The following is a 14,735-nucleotide window of genomic DNA, read 5'->3' on the forward strand; positions in this document are numbered from 1 at the left end:
TAAATATATATGTGTCAAACTCTAATATACTCGAAGGTGCGAGGGATCCTACTTTTTAATTAAGCAAAAAATATTTAGTGTTTTAACTGAAAACAAACTTAATATGATTTACAACGTTTACTACCTCAATTTGAATTAAAGAATCAAAAACATTTCGCATTGTGTTTAAAAGTCTCACAATAGCCAGAGAGATTTGAACAAAAGCTCTAAATGTTTAAGCTATCCAAAGCGAGATATTTCACGAGGCATAGAAAAAGATTTTAAAGACAAATATTTCGGTGAAGTTCTTCAGTTGCTATCTTCAATGAAGCGTGAAAGTTCATCGGATGTTCCCGTTCTTGTAATCATTCCTTGGCGAAGGAAGCTGGAACATTGGATCGGGTTGAAGATAACGTACTTCAAAACTGACTTCACACGTAGAATTCCGTTTTCTTTAAAGTAGAAGAAAAGACGGAGTTCAACACTTGTACATTTAATTAAAATCTTACACGAAAGCGTTCAAAACGGTAAGGTGTCCCTTTTTTTTTTCTGAAATTTGTCTTTGTTTTCGCTCTTGCCAAAAAGCGTTTTGAGAATGGGTGTTGACATTTCGTCAGTACAATGATTTGGATTTTTTTTCTAAGATCTCAGTATTCATTATACTCCATCTGCACCTCACAGTTTTCTGTTTTCTAGGAATGCTTTCACATTTTGGAACACTAAAGGAGATGACTAACGAAAATAAATCAAATTCTCCCTCCCTAACGGCTTCCATAGCTACATTTTGTAAACTACATCCTAAAAAGCTGTCAGTATAACAAGGTCTCAAAGTTCCACTTACAGGAAGAGTTAAGCTGTGGGAAGAAATAACCAAACATCGCGATCTGTTTTAAGATCACAATTGTGTGAGCCAGTGATAAAGAGAGTCAAATATCCTTAATAACCTGGATAAGGATACTTAAAGGAAAACTGACGGCTAAAAGGTAATTTTTTCGGAATACCGTCTAAATGCCCCAGGTAACACATTGAAACATATGCAAGGTGCTTCGAATGCCTCTTTGTGCCTTTTTTCGCCGGGAAAACTGTCCTAAATCCAGCTTGGTAAGTCATCCACCGTAAACGCTTCGATTTTGATTATTACGTCACACGTGTGTACATTAAGCAAAGTAAATATGGCGGATAGTCGTTCGAGTGAAAGCAGTTTTATTTCGAGGTCTGATTATTTGGATGTTGAGGCCTCGATGGAGGGTGAACATAATGAAAGGGTTCATGAACCTGTTGTTAAAATCAGGCCCTTGCGATTTGAACCGCTAGGACGAACCTAAAATAGAGCGCGAGAGTCAGAAGAGGATCATGAGCCTCTGCGCCGCGGCCGCCTCAATCAAGAAAGCGAGAATGGTGAACGTATTTACGCTTCCAAATAAAGTCTTTGAAAATCAGTCGCTCATTAAATGTAGGAGCGAGCAAGTAATGAAAACCAAATGTGTAGACTCTTGAATACCATGGGAGCGAAGCTGAAGCTAGGGTTTTCCTGAATGAAAATATAAACATGCACGTTTGTGGAGTTGAATTGGATGGATTATACAAGTTTCCACGCGATTGAATCGGTTTTCATTTTTTCTTTGTTGAATTTGGCGAACGACTAAAGATTTCTCGGCTTTTACTTTAAACCCCAAGCAGCAAAAGATAACATTCGTAAATGTAGTATTGAAATCCTCTTAATATTAACTTATTGTTTACTTGTGGTCTTTGCACCTTGTTTCATATATAACCTAAAGTTTGTTATCTCCCACGTTTGCCAAACGGTGAAGGTCACAGAGCTGACAACTGTTCCTTTTGGTGAAACTAATCATACATGTTGTGCTACCTATTTTTTCTGTTCAACATCGTGAAAAAAAATCTACTTTACTGATGTTTTTATTACAAGGTGTCAGTCTGGAAACTGCCGATCAATGTGAAGGGAGAAAGAAAACACCCTCTAAAACTCCCTCTGCATGGAAGTAGATGTTGTAAAGAAAAATATATATATATATATATCTATGTATATAGAGGAAGGTACAGTGGAACAGTTGCAGCCAGAAGCCAGATGTATTGTCCAGCATTCAGGGTTTAAGGAAACTAGTGAGGGCTGACTCTCTCTCTCTCTCTTTTTTTTTTTTTTTTTTTTTTGCTTACAAAACATCATTATGTACACAGCGCTTCCCTGGTTTTCGTTTTCTTTGTTTTACATCCTGTTGTTTTCCGTCCATATTATCAATGTCAACGCAGCTAAGAGTGGTACAGTCTCATGACATGTGCTTATTGGTTTCCTATCTCAGGCTGTCGGTTTGTTTACGATAAACGAGTGTGAGTAATTTACTGTTCATTCAGCTGACAGTGGTACATTTTTGAAACGAGTAACCTTTCGAACAGGACTGATTTCATCATGTTTCCAGTCGCAAATGAGAAACGACGCTTGAGTGTGGCGCTCATAACAAGGCGTCACGACATGGTTCTGTTATTATACACTACCACTGGAAGTTAATCAAACTTAGGCACGCGAATGTGCTATACATGCTGCTCAATGTTAGTTGTAATCATTCCTGGAAAACTCTCAGCTAGAGACAAAACGCGTCCAAAAAAATAAACAAAAAGGTTACAAAAGCAAGAAGTCTTCCTTCCTGCTGCTCACTAGTCTCCTTTAAAAAAAAATGAAAAAAGGATAATTCTTGTTCATTTCCGGAACGTGAAAGAAGAGTTTTGTTCACGAAACCGGATTACGACCTCCTGTAAGAAGCGGCAACACCTTGCGCTTAGTCATGTTCACTCCAGAACCGATGGGCCTGAGGTCCCAGTGATACACACTGGACAAAATCTAAAGTCAAATACTTTCGGCATGGAATAAAAAATATTTCTTTGAGTATAAGACTCGATAATGGTTGGGAAGAAAAAATGATGGGAAAATATTTTTTACAACTGTTTATTTATATCGTTTATTTGCTCATTCAGGATTCTTTAACCTAAGAGGAATGTACTGGGACAAAAAAAAAATGGCGCGGGGGGAGGGGATAGAATTAGGCGTCAGTTACCCTTTAATGATTTTATCATAATACTTTCATTGCGCGGAAAACGAAAGAACTTGGGATTGACAAAACCACCATCATCCACGGTAACTTTCCTTGATTTTTTTGGCAAATGACTTAAATGCATATTGAATAAAACAGAGCAGCATGTTGACTTACCTATGGCAAGCAACAATACAGAAGCGTTAAGGACCACGAATGGAACATTTACAAAGATGGAGTAGTTCTTTCCCTCTCCTTCCCACGACCCATTAAATCCCCCCTGTCCTCAAGAAACTAAAAGTAGCCACAGTAGCAATGTCATTGTGATAACAGCACTACAACGAGATAAATAAAGAAAGATAAATTTTATTGAATTAGATGGTAGTGAATCCAAGCTCGGTGGAGCTTGCTGAAGATAGGTATGTATTGCTATCGTACATTATTTCAAGAGCATTTCAACGCTGTCTGATACAAAATTGCAAGAGATGCGGAAGATTTGCAAGTGTCAACAGAGAGTTTTGACAGTTTTCAACGTCATCAGCCGCTAATTCGTTACCAGTCTACGGGACACTTTTAAGACTAGATAAGAGCACTTTAGGGTCCGTAAAGACCGTTCACGTTTTTTGAGATTTTTCTTCAGTCGAAATTGGTTTGTACTTATGATGAGCTAAATATTTACGCGAAAGAACTTCGTGTCATAGGCACTTCAAAAGCGCACAGCATTCTGTTTTGACATGAAGGTCTCAATGGGGTGATGGATTTTACGGTTAAATGTCAAATTGTAGACCATTTTACGGCCAACAGTTGATTACCGTCTTTTGTGATTAAAGAACCATTTCGGCAGTTAACTTTTTAACGACTTTCGGCTATAATATTTTTTGGCTGTTTTACAGCTAATGGTGAAGACTATTGTGGCCCCCTTACATTACCAGCAATGAAAGGCAAAATACCGCAAACCAGATAATACTTTTGCCATGAAATGTTCATTTTATTGCTTTGAAACACGGTGAACCCCAAAAGTAATTATTTATTGAGCGAAAAAAAAAAAACGCGTTAGATAATTAAAACCATAGAGAGCGACAATAGGCATCCTTTGGTTATGAGTTTTGCTCGTATGCAATGAACTGCGCTGTCATAATTGATATTTCAAGAAGTTTTTTGAACAATGGCCTGGTCTTGAATACACCAAGCGACTCACAAGAACAGATTACTAAAACAAACAGATCAGTCCTATCTCATTTTTACCAAACTCTTTGTTTTAACTAATGAGTTTCATGGAAGCGCTGTGTGTAGGGAAGAGTTCAAAGGCTCTCACCTGCTCCGCTTGCTCCCTTGCACAATCGTTCTCATTAAAATCTAAGTAATTCTTGCTGCAGTATATAGTTTTTCACGCTAACTGATCCGTCCTCTTATTGTTCCCCGCTCTCTACGTCGGTTTTAAATATCAGGCTATTTCACAAATGAGCTGATTCCCTCGCCACAAAAACGTAATCTATGTATTTATTCAAAGTTACTAGAGTTATCTTTAATTATTTTTGTTAGATTTTAAAACTTTGTTTACAGAATCATTGGTTGCAAGACCACTCTTTGCATGTCTTTTCATGCCTATTTTTTCCTTCATGCTTCCCTTGAGTCTTGGCTCCCGCTTGTCCTGTTCGTCTCTTACCTCACTTTGGCTACAATCTCACCACAGAGAAACATGATATCCTCTTCATTAAAAAGTTGAAATTTCGCCTTGTAGATTCGATTCTAATTGATTGAAGAACAAAATGAAATAGAATAAATAAATTATAGTAGAATGTAAACTCATGCATTGATTTAGGGCCCTCTCTTGTTTCTTGGAATGAACTGATAAAACTATGCACGGCTTGATAATAATCGTCATAATCATAATGATAATGATCAACACCATGATTCGTAATGATTCCTTTTCAAAAAGTGCGCAGTCGATGTAATGGTAATGAAGATAAGGAAGAATGGCTGCTGACGCTAAAGCTCACAGGTGCCAGACAACATTAAGACGAGCGTACAAAGATGACAAAATTCTCGACTGGAAATCATTTTAATGGAGCCCTAGCCCTAGGTCAGAACGAAGGGCTAACTCTTTAGAAACTCTTCACAATGGCTAATTTTCATTTATAACTCAGTCGATAAAACTAAAATATCGGAAAATCCTTTGGCCTGGATGGTGGCTAACGAATTTGATATCCTTGGAAAAGCTGATTTGAGATAATAGGACGAGTGCTCACAAGAGAGTCGGCTTCAATTTCGTTGAAAAATGTAGTTACATTCGCTTGTGAGACAGATCCATAAATATCATATAGGAAAGGACGAAAACTGTACCGTTATGATTGACAAGCAAGATCAAATCTAGAGAGGGAGGAAAGACTTAAATGCAGCCGGGGCTATCAGATAGGAATCACAAGCGCTGAAACCCGTAAGCTGACTGGGCTACGCTAATCGATCGATTACCTTAAAACCTGGAGGAATGGCCGGCAACTGTCCAGATTGAACCCACACTTTGGTTTCTAGAAGACAAAAAAAAAAGCTAAGAAATTAGCAACGGTTATTCAAAATAGGAAACAACATGCACTAAGAGCAATATATAAGATTGAAAATTAATCAATGAGGATGGATTGCCTGAATTTTTCATTGCTATTTTTTGTTTGTTTTATTTTTCATTCGAAGCTGCCTGTTAGAGGTGGTCAAGAAAGCAATTTGTAAAGATCGTCGTTCTTAATTCTAAAACATGTCTCGATGTATTTAACACCGTCGGTTGAAAAACTATTTGGAAAAAGAAACTGTTTGAATTTATGCCAATCTCGGAATACATGTGTGACTATAATCACAGGGATAAATATACGAAAAACAGGAACTAATGGTATGATTAGCTTCCTAAGGTTTAAGCTGGAATTTTATGAACTAGAACCCATAATTTTGATTTAATCTGCAAAGCAGGGTATTAGATGATTAGCTTTAATTATAAATGCTTAAGAAAATTCAAAGTGAAATAAGTGTCTCTTAATCCTCTCTTAGTCCTCTCTTTTTTTTTTATTTTTTCTTCCTTCCTTTCTTCCGTTTTTTTCTTTCATTTTTTTCTTCCTTCCTTTCTTATCTTCATTTCTTTTTTTCTCATTTTCTTTCTTCTTTTTTTTCTTCGTAGCTCTCTTATTGGGAGACAACTTACCACCAGCAGGTAAACTGCAATAGATTGGGTCCTCATCGCATACAATGTCGTCCATTTTCTTGAAAATCACCTTGCCGTCTGAGATAAGTTCGTATTGCCAGAATATTTCGAGAACATCTACCGCTATTAGAAGCAAGCACTAGTTAGAATTCCCAGTGTAGGGAAATCTGATTCCCTGAATTGAATACAAATAAAACCTTGGAGCATTGGATTCTGTCGTCCGATACTCTACGAAAAAAACTCAGTGGTGGATTGGACCCCACATTAGGTCTAAACGAGATATTAATATATGTCTTCCAATTTTTCTTGCATGCCGCAAGGATATGCAGTTTCGGTATGTTTTCATACCGCCTAATCACGGAAGATGCTATCCACAGTTTTTAATCATTCTTGCGGTCGTTTATAATTCATTCACATGTGAGTCAAAAAAAAATGTAATTATGCAAACTGGATTTTCTGCAAGCCGTGGAATTTCATAAGCCCCTCCTCCTGCTTTTGTAACGATATCACTTTTAATTGAAAATCAATAAAAAATATTAACTTCTCCATCACACCTTCAACTTACCAGGTGTAAGTGTTACATTAAAATTAAAATGGGTTCCAGCAGGAATGAAAGGCCATGGAGAAACTTTTAACGTTGGAGGCTTATCGTACTTTCCTGAAAAGAATGCAACAATGGAGCATCACCTTGGACTACAAAAAAACAAAATTAGTTTCCAATTGAGTCTTTCACTAGTAAATGGTTGATGCCATTCATTAGTCCCTACACTTCTAACTTACTTTAGTCCAGGCCCCACCAAAATCTTAGATACAAAGCAATGCATGGAAAATTAAATTGTAACTTTGTTTTTTTGCGACAAATGAGTAGTCTTATTCTCGACTGGTTTTGAGTAAAACAGCCGGTGGGCAGTGGAGAGGTAAATTTAAAAATAATGGAAATGGCGTAATGGAACCCGGATATCAGATAGTTGAAGAAGTACTTAGTCAACTGCTAAAAAGAAAATCGGCAATTCTTTTTTTCTTAGAGGAATTATCAATTTTCATTTTTCATGCCATTGCTAGTATAATTCTGTAATTTTTCCTAAACAGTTTTTCGGCCAAATTTAAAAAGAGTAACATACCACAGAATGTCACATTAATCATTTCAATTCCAGAGCGATATCCCCATGTTCCACTGATAACAAAAAGTAACATGCTCAGAGAGATAGTTTGTCCCGGTTGTCGCGTCAAAATCATGATCGTCTCCCAACCGACAGCTGTGCAGAAAAACTCTGTAAATTAAAGGAGTTCATTGTGAATTTAATGCGGCCTTTTATAACGAGGGTTTGATAGTCTCTTTGAGATACTTTACCAAAGTCTGTAAAGGTGAGCTTTTAGCTGAAATACTTGAAAAGTAAGTCTTCTTTATGGTTTGTACCAAAATTAAAGAATTAAAAATAATAATAATAAAATAAAAAAAGAAAGAAAAAACCGACGGTGGGTCTAACGAATTCGATATCGCCTGGAAAAGAATTGATGAATAAGGCTGAACAGATCTCTTGCTGAGAAGCCTTCAGCGCACCATAGATAATACCTTACCATATAAATAGTTTTTACCAACTACGAGAACTCTTAGAGGTGCCGAATATAGGGAAAAGTAGGTTTAAGATCCTCATTTTCAGCCAAAACCTCAGTCCTTCTCGGGGGGAATTCGAAATTATGAAAATTTATAGAACAAATGAGGCACTACGAGAGCCATCCCTGATTGGTCAAAAAACCTTTCGTGTTTATTGCACCGATGAACCCATAGAAACAAAGAAACACGCTCATTTTAATGTTTGATGGAAGAAATCGACGAATTTCTATCTGTTTACCGTTTTCTCTTATTTTCCCAACATCTCTCGAGGGTTATCACGCGGGTACGCTGAAAGATGGCGCGGTCAATTGCCTTAATGAGAGAGAGCGTAACGTATCCATTAAGAAAATTACACAATTTGAGCTGATAAATTATTTCTCTAAATATTTATACCATCGTTATGATTGAGCAGATTCCTGAAATTATGATCCCAAGATTCTAAAAGCGCCAGTTACACCAGTTGACACTTGTGCGAAAATATTGAGCATTTCCCAAATGGTGAAGTTTCCAATTGCAAAGAAGAAAGAGCTTTCAGCTAGTGCAGATTATCGCGCTTGTTGTGATCTATCCCTTTTATGGTACCCATTCAGTCGAGAGGCAAATTTGCATTTCGTTTCGCTGGTGTATTTGTGGCTCTTGTCAAAATTTTTGTAGGGAACTTATATTAAATACTCTTTACGACTAGATCTTTCGGTTTTTGAAGCTGCAGCAACTTAAGGTAACAAGTGAGGGATGGATCTCTACAATAGTGGTGAAATAAGCTTTCTATTCAATCGAATATTTTGTCCATTCATGATATATCAGGTACTTTGTAGAGTGATTTACGATCTTTGTCTGAGCTGGTAAAATATGTACCCCTTCATCAATTTCAAGTGTGAATTTTAATAACGCGAAAATGCGACAACTTAAAGAACTCTTAGTAATGAGGGGGGAGCAAGGCGTGCCTTGTATCTTTGTTGTGAGTTGAGCCTGAAAACGTCCTTAACATGTTCTCAAAATGCATTGTTTGCAGTCATGTGGTATCAAGTCCCTTGTCACCTAGTTGTGCGGCTTGCTTTGATGCCGTAAACAAGATGTCTCACAAACCAACTATTTGAAACTCTTGCTGAATTTGGCTTTACAAAAAGCAAAATGAGCGAAAAAAGAAGTTCTTTACTGATTCTCAGCCTGCGTATGTTCTGAGCATTTTCTTAAAATTCTGGCTTATCTCAGCCTGATAATGATTGTTCTTATAAAAAAAAAAAAAAGATTCTTATGGATAAAAAAGCTGTGTGTATGTATATATGTATTACCAAAATTTGGCAAATATCGTTATCATTACATTATACAGACAAAATTTGTAGCTTACCGAGAGGGAAAGACCTTGAAATCTGCGTGCAACTTGTCCTAACTGTTTTTGCAACGTAATACTCCTGTAGAGGTTGAAGCGTTCCGTTAAAACTCCTGCTTGCATTTGCTGACTTTGCTTCGAATCTTCCTTATCACCTATCGTAATCAAGATAATGTGTCGCAGGTTCATAACCAATTGTCAAGGGCTCGAAACCAAACTATTTTGGACTATTGTGACGAAAACCTAACCGAAGCAAAAGCAATGACCAGTCATAAACAGGAAGTAATCTATCACCAACCAGTACTGTGAGCAGTGCTAATGTAGTGTCAAAGAACTAGAGCTTATGTTTCAACTCGTTTATCTTTCATAACATGCGTGATGTTGCGAAAAATCGAATTTGAAGGTACTTGATACCGTTCCCCAACATTGATCAAAGAAATCTTTGGAATCTCTGGAATCTTTTTAGGTACGAAATGATTTAGGCGAAAAGACAGCACTTTCATAATTTGACGGTCTTCCATTTCGTAACATGTTCCCGTCCATGAAATGAATTAAATAATGAATTAAGGGATAAGGCATAACCAGTTTAATATGGTCATATCTGTACTGTCTTTTTATTTCTTTATCTCATTTAATACATTAAGGTGCATTAGCATTTATGAACTTTTGTAATTAGCAGACTGAAACCAGTAACTGCTTTTAAGTAATTTGCATTAAAGCGTGCTCATAATTAATATTAATGCTTCAGAGTTTCGAAACTTTTTGTGGTCTTCCGTTTCGTAAACTGTTGCCCTGCAAGAAATCAATTGAATAATTACTCTAAAGGCAGAGGTTATAACCAGTTTAATATGGCCATATCGGTATTGTCTCATTATTTCTTTATCTAATTTTATAGTTTGAGGTTCTTTGCGTTAACGACCTTTTGTACTTAGCAGATTGAAACCAGTGACTGCTTTTAAGTAATATGCATTAAGGCGTACTCATAATTAATTTTAATGCTTCAGAGTTTCGAAACTTCTTGTTCCCGGTGATGTTTGTGCCTTTGTCAGCAGTTAACGTTGCGTTGCAGACAGATAGGGAAAATGTGAAACTGATATCTGACAAGCACGAACTGAAGCGTTAGTTGTCGAAGGGCCAAAAATTTTACAGTCAACGTCGAAGATCAAGATGGTTATAATCAACCATGTCTTCGAGCCAATACTAATCCTCACATTCTTTGACATTGTATAACATCGTAGGAGCTGCAAACGCAATTGCGTGTGCTCATCGAATCCGCTTTCGATCCTTTTTATTAAAGATAGAAATTTCGGGAATTACAAGAGGACTATAAGAGGAAGGAAGTTATGCAACTTTAAAAACATTCTTCGAAGAGTCCGATACTTGGTTGTGAGAGATATTTAGGTGAGTTTATTTGATGGATAAGCTTTTCAACAGCGTAGAAAAATCTTTTTTTCTTCTTATTTCAGAGAGAACAATTTGCAATTTTTTTTATTTAAAAAAATTGTGACCTCACAGCTTCCTGTCAGAGAAATATTTGGATGAAACTGATTTATTCCTACTGAAAACAGTGATTATATATCCGAATGTTAATAATTTACAGGAGAAACATGCCTCGCAACGTAAGCCATATCGCTTTTGAACAACGGATAACGGTTTTGAATAAGTCTTTATTAATTAGGTCTCTTGAAATCAGAATATTATTATTGGCTTCTCTAGCAAACCGCTCTGGCCACGGTAACGATGTTCACTAGTGTGATACAAGTCATCTTGATCTTGTGGTTTGCAACACCATGTGAGAGTGACGTTTGCAGCCAAAACATCTGTCAGTGTACCAAGTTCGGTAGGACTCGGCTAATAGTAAAATGTCGAGTTCGTGGATACTTATCAGCCGGAATCCCAAGCAATACAGTAGAACTGTAAGTGAAATAAAACTTCGCCATCCTTCATCCTACAGGGCCTATTATCGTCTCCTTTGTGTTCATATTTGTTACTATAGTTTGTAGACACATCTTAGACTTGCTAAGGAGTCTTGGTCAGAGCTATACAAAAAAAAAAAAAAAAGCAAATATGAGTTCCGAACAAACAAGCAAAAAAGGAAAAACAAACACACGATTTAAAATTAATCATAAGAAAAGTCATAAGGCTGTGAAAACTCAAAATTTGAACGCTAGGTGTCAATTTAAGCTAAAATACTTTTAATTTATATAGTCGCTTATTTAATCCTTTCGGACCTTACCTCCTCTAGAATTCAAATTTATGTTCATTACCAATTTTACTTACAGTTTAATTTTTACCCAGGGATCTTTCAAGTTGTTCGTTGAGCTCAATTACAGAAGACATCTTCAGGAACCTGACTGTTTTAAAGAAATTGTAAGTTGTAAATGAAACTGAATTTAAAAAATCACTGTGAGTTCTTAAGAAATGTAAAAGAATATAGTTTCCGTTAATGAGAAACTCGTCTTGGATCGAAAATATTTCTCTTATTCAGAAGAAAAATTTATCAAGGTTGTGAAAGTTTGAAAATTATCTTGAGATTTGTCCGGGCCACCTACGAACGCGAACAAATTAAAAAGTTAACTATCTGATTAAAAGTTATATCTGAGTACTCATTGAGGGTTCAACAGCTGACTTACTATCTATGAGCTGGCAGATTTCGACCGTTTACCGTGATCATTAGGATACTAACATCGTCTTTCTAATGTTAAGTAAAACAGAAAAGGGCAAGTAATCTTATGTAAGGAGAACATTTGTCTTCTGGAAAATTTTATGCTCGATCTGTCAAGAATCATTTTTTTTCCTTTTAATCAATAAATTTCTTTTTCCAGGGACTTATCAAAGAATTCAGTGCGACACATTCCTCAAAACACTTTCCGCAATATGGAGAAACTGGAAATAATGTAAGGGAATTCCCCTCCCAACAATTTAATTAAATTGAAACAACTTGCAAAATGGTTAGAAAAAATCAAGTGAAAAGAATTGGCTTTTTTTTTTTTTTTTTTTTTTGATTGTCATCTTGTTAGGCTGATGAAAATCACTATCTTTGTAGAGTTTAGCACTATTTTGGATCATTTCAACTTTCATTAGCTTTGTTATGATAAACAACTATTCACCTGCACCTAAGTGGGAGTGGCTAGAAGTAGATATTTGCCGGGCCGTGAAGAAGAGGCGAGGTAAATATCCATCGGTAGCCACCGACACTGTACTGGGGTGAATAGTAGTTTTTGCTATCATATAGTAAAAAAGTGCGATAGTTAGCGCATTATTTTTTTTTTCAATGCGTGAGCGGGCGGTATTCTTTACAAATCCTGCAATCTGATTGGTTTTGAGAGCGGGCAGTATTCTCCCATCTGGTCCCATCCGGCTCGCTCACATTGGGCGGTATTCTAACCGTTGCGTGTTCAGTCGCCTAGTAAATCCCTAGCTTAGCTGCAAATTTTCCTAAACATAAATTCTTTTTTCAGCTGGGAAGCATTTTTAAGCAAAGACTTCGGTCACGACCTAAAGCCGATCAATAGCTTAAATGAGGCTGTGTGAATTATTTTAGCCCACCGTCTAACACTTATGAGTTGATTTTAGATATTGAATTTGTTTAGGAAAATCAGTGACAACTTATTGTCAATTGCTGATATAAAAGTCGTTCTCAAAGGATTAACGCGACTTCACAGACTGTAAGTGTCATGTTTTAAGTTAATTTAAAAATCACAAAAAATATATTTTCGAATGCTTAACATGGCTAGAAATCGAAGACATCATGGCGGCTAAGCATGCGCATAAAAGACAAATTACAGAGTTTAAATATGGCGGCTGCATAAGGCTTTCTGTGGGAAAATTTTGAAAATCAGACACAGTAATTTTCTGGAAGCGTGTACTGGAAATGCCCTCGTCTGAAATGTATTAGAAGAGTGTCCAGATCACTAACCTCCGTTCTCAAACTCTTACGATTTCGCTACAATCTGCTCCAGTCGAAGAAACTTTAAACCTTTTTGGTGCGTAAGTGTCTTAAAATGGCTTATGTTGGTCAGCTAAAGCTTCTCCTGCAGCCACAACAAGGGTTGTTTTATCAATTGCCCACGTCTGTTCGATCTCTTCGAAAGCCGACCTTCTAATTGAAGGCTATTTGAAGTCATAAAAGTGTGAATCCACGCTGCCAAACGACTTCCAAAAGTCCATAAATTTTTTTTTCTTATGGGTCTTGTTCCCAGTAGAGACGTTGACTCAAAAACTAAAATTATAAGATCTAAAAACATATCAAAGAACTCTTCGATCGCCATTTTGTAAAAACATAGTAACCTAGCCTGTTATGGACAATACCGCTACAGGGCAGCTACTGAAGGCTCAAAGATTGACATAGATTGCAGCATTGGCGCGAAAATAATTTGACTTGAAAAACAAAATAGTAAGCTTCTTCCTTGGACAAGATTTTAACAGCTTCTCAAGCAATATCTCGGAAAGAAAATATTAAAGAAGTTATCAGCGCTGCAAAATGTCTGATACACCTCCATTTGATTCATTTTTAAAATGGAAGTTGGGGATTTATCTATCGAGCGCTTTTGTAAAAGGTAATTTCCGACATCTTTTGATGTTTGATTTTAGTGGGATGCGCAGACGCAGTAAGGTGAAACGCAGCTCGTGCTGTCTCCGCGACATCAGCCGCTGACTGACCTCGATTTCTAGCCATGAAGCATATAATCGTTGGAGATATTCGCTAAATACTCGTTCATCACAGTCCACATCAGTGGTTCATCACAGTTTATATGGAATTAAAATTTCACACCTCATATCAGCCTTCATGAAATCATCAGATAGTTGCAACTCATTTCAAACGGTTTACTTTCACAGACATCTTGATAGAAATCCACTTGGACCTTCTCTGCCATCAGATATTTTCACTGGGTTTGAAAATATGACATATCTGTAAGTTAAGTGGTTCCACAAATCACTAACTTAGAAGAAGTATCATACTGAACGTTTGTTTTATTATGTAGTGACACTCGTAGTAAATCCTGGCGTTTCATCCTTGCATACTTGGTTTAATTCAGACGCCGAAGTCAATTGCTACCTCATGAAGCACTATACTCTGTTACGATTAGCTGTGGCACACTGTAATGTAGCAATTCTGCTGTTGTATTTCTTGATCGTTCCCTTCCTTACTTCTGGATTTTCTGCTAGGCGGGATCGCCTGAACTGCCCCTTAAACTGTGTGTGTTAAAAAATAGGAAACGCAGTCAATGAACTTTATTCCTTATCAATTCGAACGGTTTTCGCTGCCGAGTAGGTGCTCCGTGGGACGTCGGAAGTCTGTGCGAGTTGAGTGTCCGCGCAAATAACAGCTGTCGAAAAGGAATATTCGTAGAAACGTTTCTTTCACATCCAAAATGACCAATATCGTTATATTTCTCTATTCATACACACGATAAATAACAACATAACCACCTTTTCTTGCCACATAAGTTATAAATAGGAATAACCGTTCTCACTGAAAACTCTATGCATTTCCCAGGTATTAGCTGCAGCCATCTCCGAGAAAACTAGCTTGGTTGTTAAGTTGTTAAGTTTAACAATTTAGGAACAGTTAGTTTT

The 14,735-nt window shown here is 36.9% G+C and overlaps 2 protein-coding genes across 3 annotated transcripts in view; one reads left to right on the forward strand and one right to left on the reverse strand.

The window, feature by feature from the left end:
- Positions 1 to 3,497: 3,497 nt before the first annotated feature.
- Positions 3,498 to 9,286, reverse strand: LOC131794983 (uncharacterized). Of its 2 annotated transcripts, none has more exons than XM_066165676.1 (6): positions 9,174 to 9,270; positions 7,332 to 7,466; positions 6,776 to 6,868; positions 6,211 to 6,333; positions 5,496 to 5,551; positions 3,498 to 4,772 (listed from the first exon to the last, which is right to left on the reverse strand). In XM_066165676.1, exons 2-6 carry the CDS (start codon positions 7,444 to 7,446, stop codon positions 4,686 to 4,688), a joined length of 474 nt encoding a protein of 157 aa, XP_066021773.1. In that variant the 5' UTR covers positions 7,447 to 7,466; positions 9,174 to 9,270; the 3' UTR covers positions 3,498 to 4,685. The 2 variants fall into 2 exon arrangements, with proteins under 2 accessions (XP_066021773.1, XP_058968525.2); XM_059112542.2 differs by having other exon boundaries at positions 3,501 to 4,772; positions 7,332 to 7,481; positions 9,174 to 9,286.
- A 1,401-nt stretch (positions 9,287 to 10,687) lies between these two features.
- LOC131772200 (putative leucine-rich repeat-containing protein DDB_G0281931) overlaps positions 10,688 to 14,735 on the forward strand; it is a 60,005-nt gene continuing 55,957 nt past the window's right edge. The window contains exons 1-3 of the mRNA XM_066165539.1: positions 10,688 to 10,774; positions 10,872 to 11,071; positions 11,454 to 11,525. Of these exons, the coding sequence (XP_066021636.1) occupies positions 10,739 to 10,774; positions 10,872 to 11,071; positions 11,454 to 11,525 (308 nt within the window). The 5' untranslated portion in view covers positions 10,688 to 10,738. The remainder of the gene's footprint in view (positions 10,775 to 10,871; positions 11,072 to 11,453; positions 11,526 to 14,735) is intronic.

Source organism: Pocillopora verrucosa, chromosome 4, assembly GCF_036669915.1.
Source record: "Pocillopora verrucosa isolate sample1 chromosome 4, ASM3666991v2, whole genome shotgun sequence".
Taxonomy (NCBI): domain Eukaryota; kingdom Metazoa; phylum Cnidaria; class Anthozoa; order Scleractinia; family Pocilloporidae; genus Pocillopora; species Pocillopora verrucosa.

What these genes read in the sequence shown, in the direction of transcription:
- LOC131794983 (XM_066165676.1), bottom strand. Translation starts at nt 7,446, where the DNA reads ATGATTTTGACGCGACAACCGGGACAAACTATCTCTCTGAGCATGTTA. An exon ending in GATTAATGTGACATTCTGTG is followed by an intron (nt 6,869 to 7,331) that starts GTATGTTACTCT and finishes CATTCTTTTCAG; the next exon opens with GAAAGTACGATAAGCCTCCA. An exon ending in TAATGTAACACTTACACCTG is followed by an intron (nt 6,334 to 6,775) that starts GTAAGTTGAAGG and finishes TGCTTCTAATAG; the next exon opens with CGGTAGATGTTCTCGAAATA.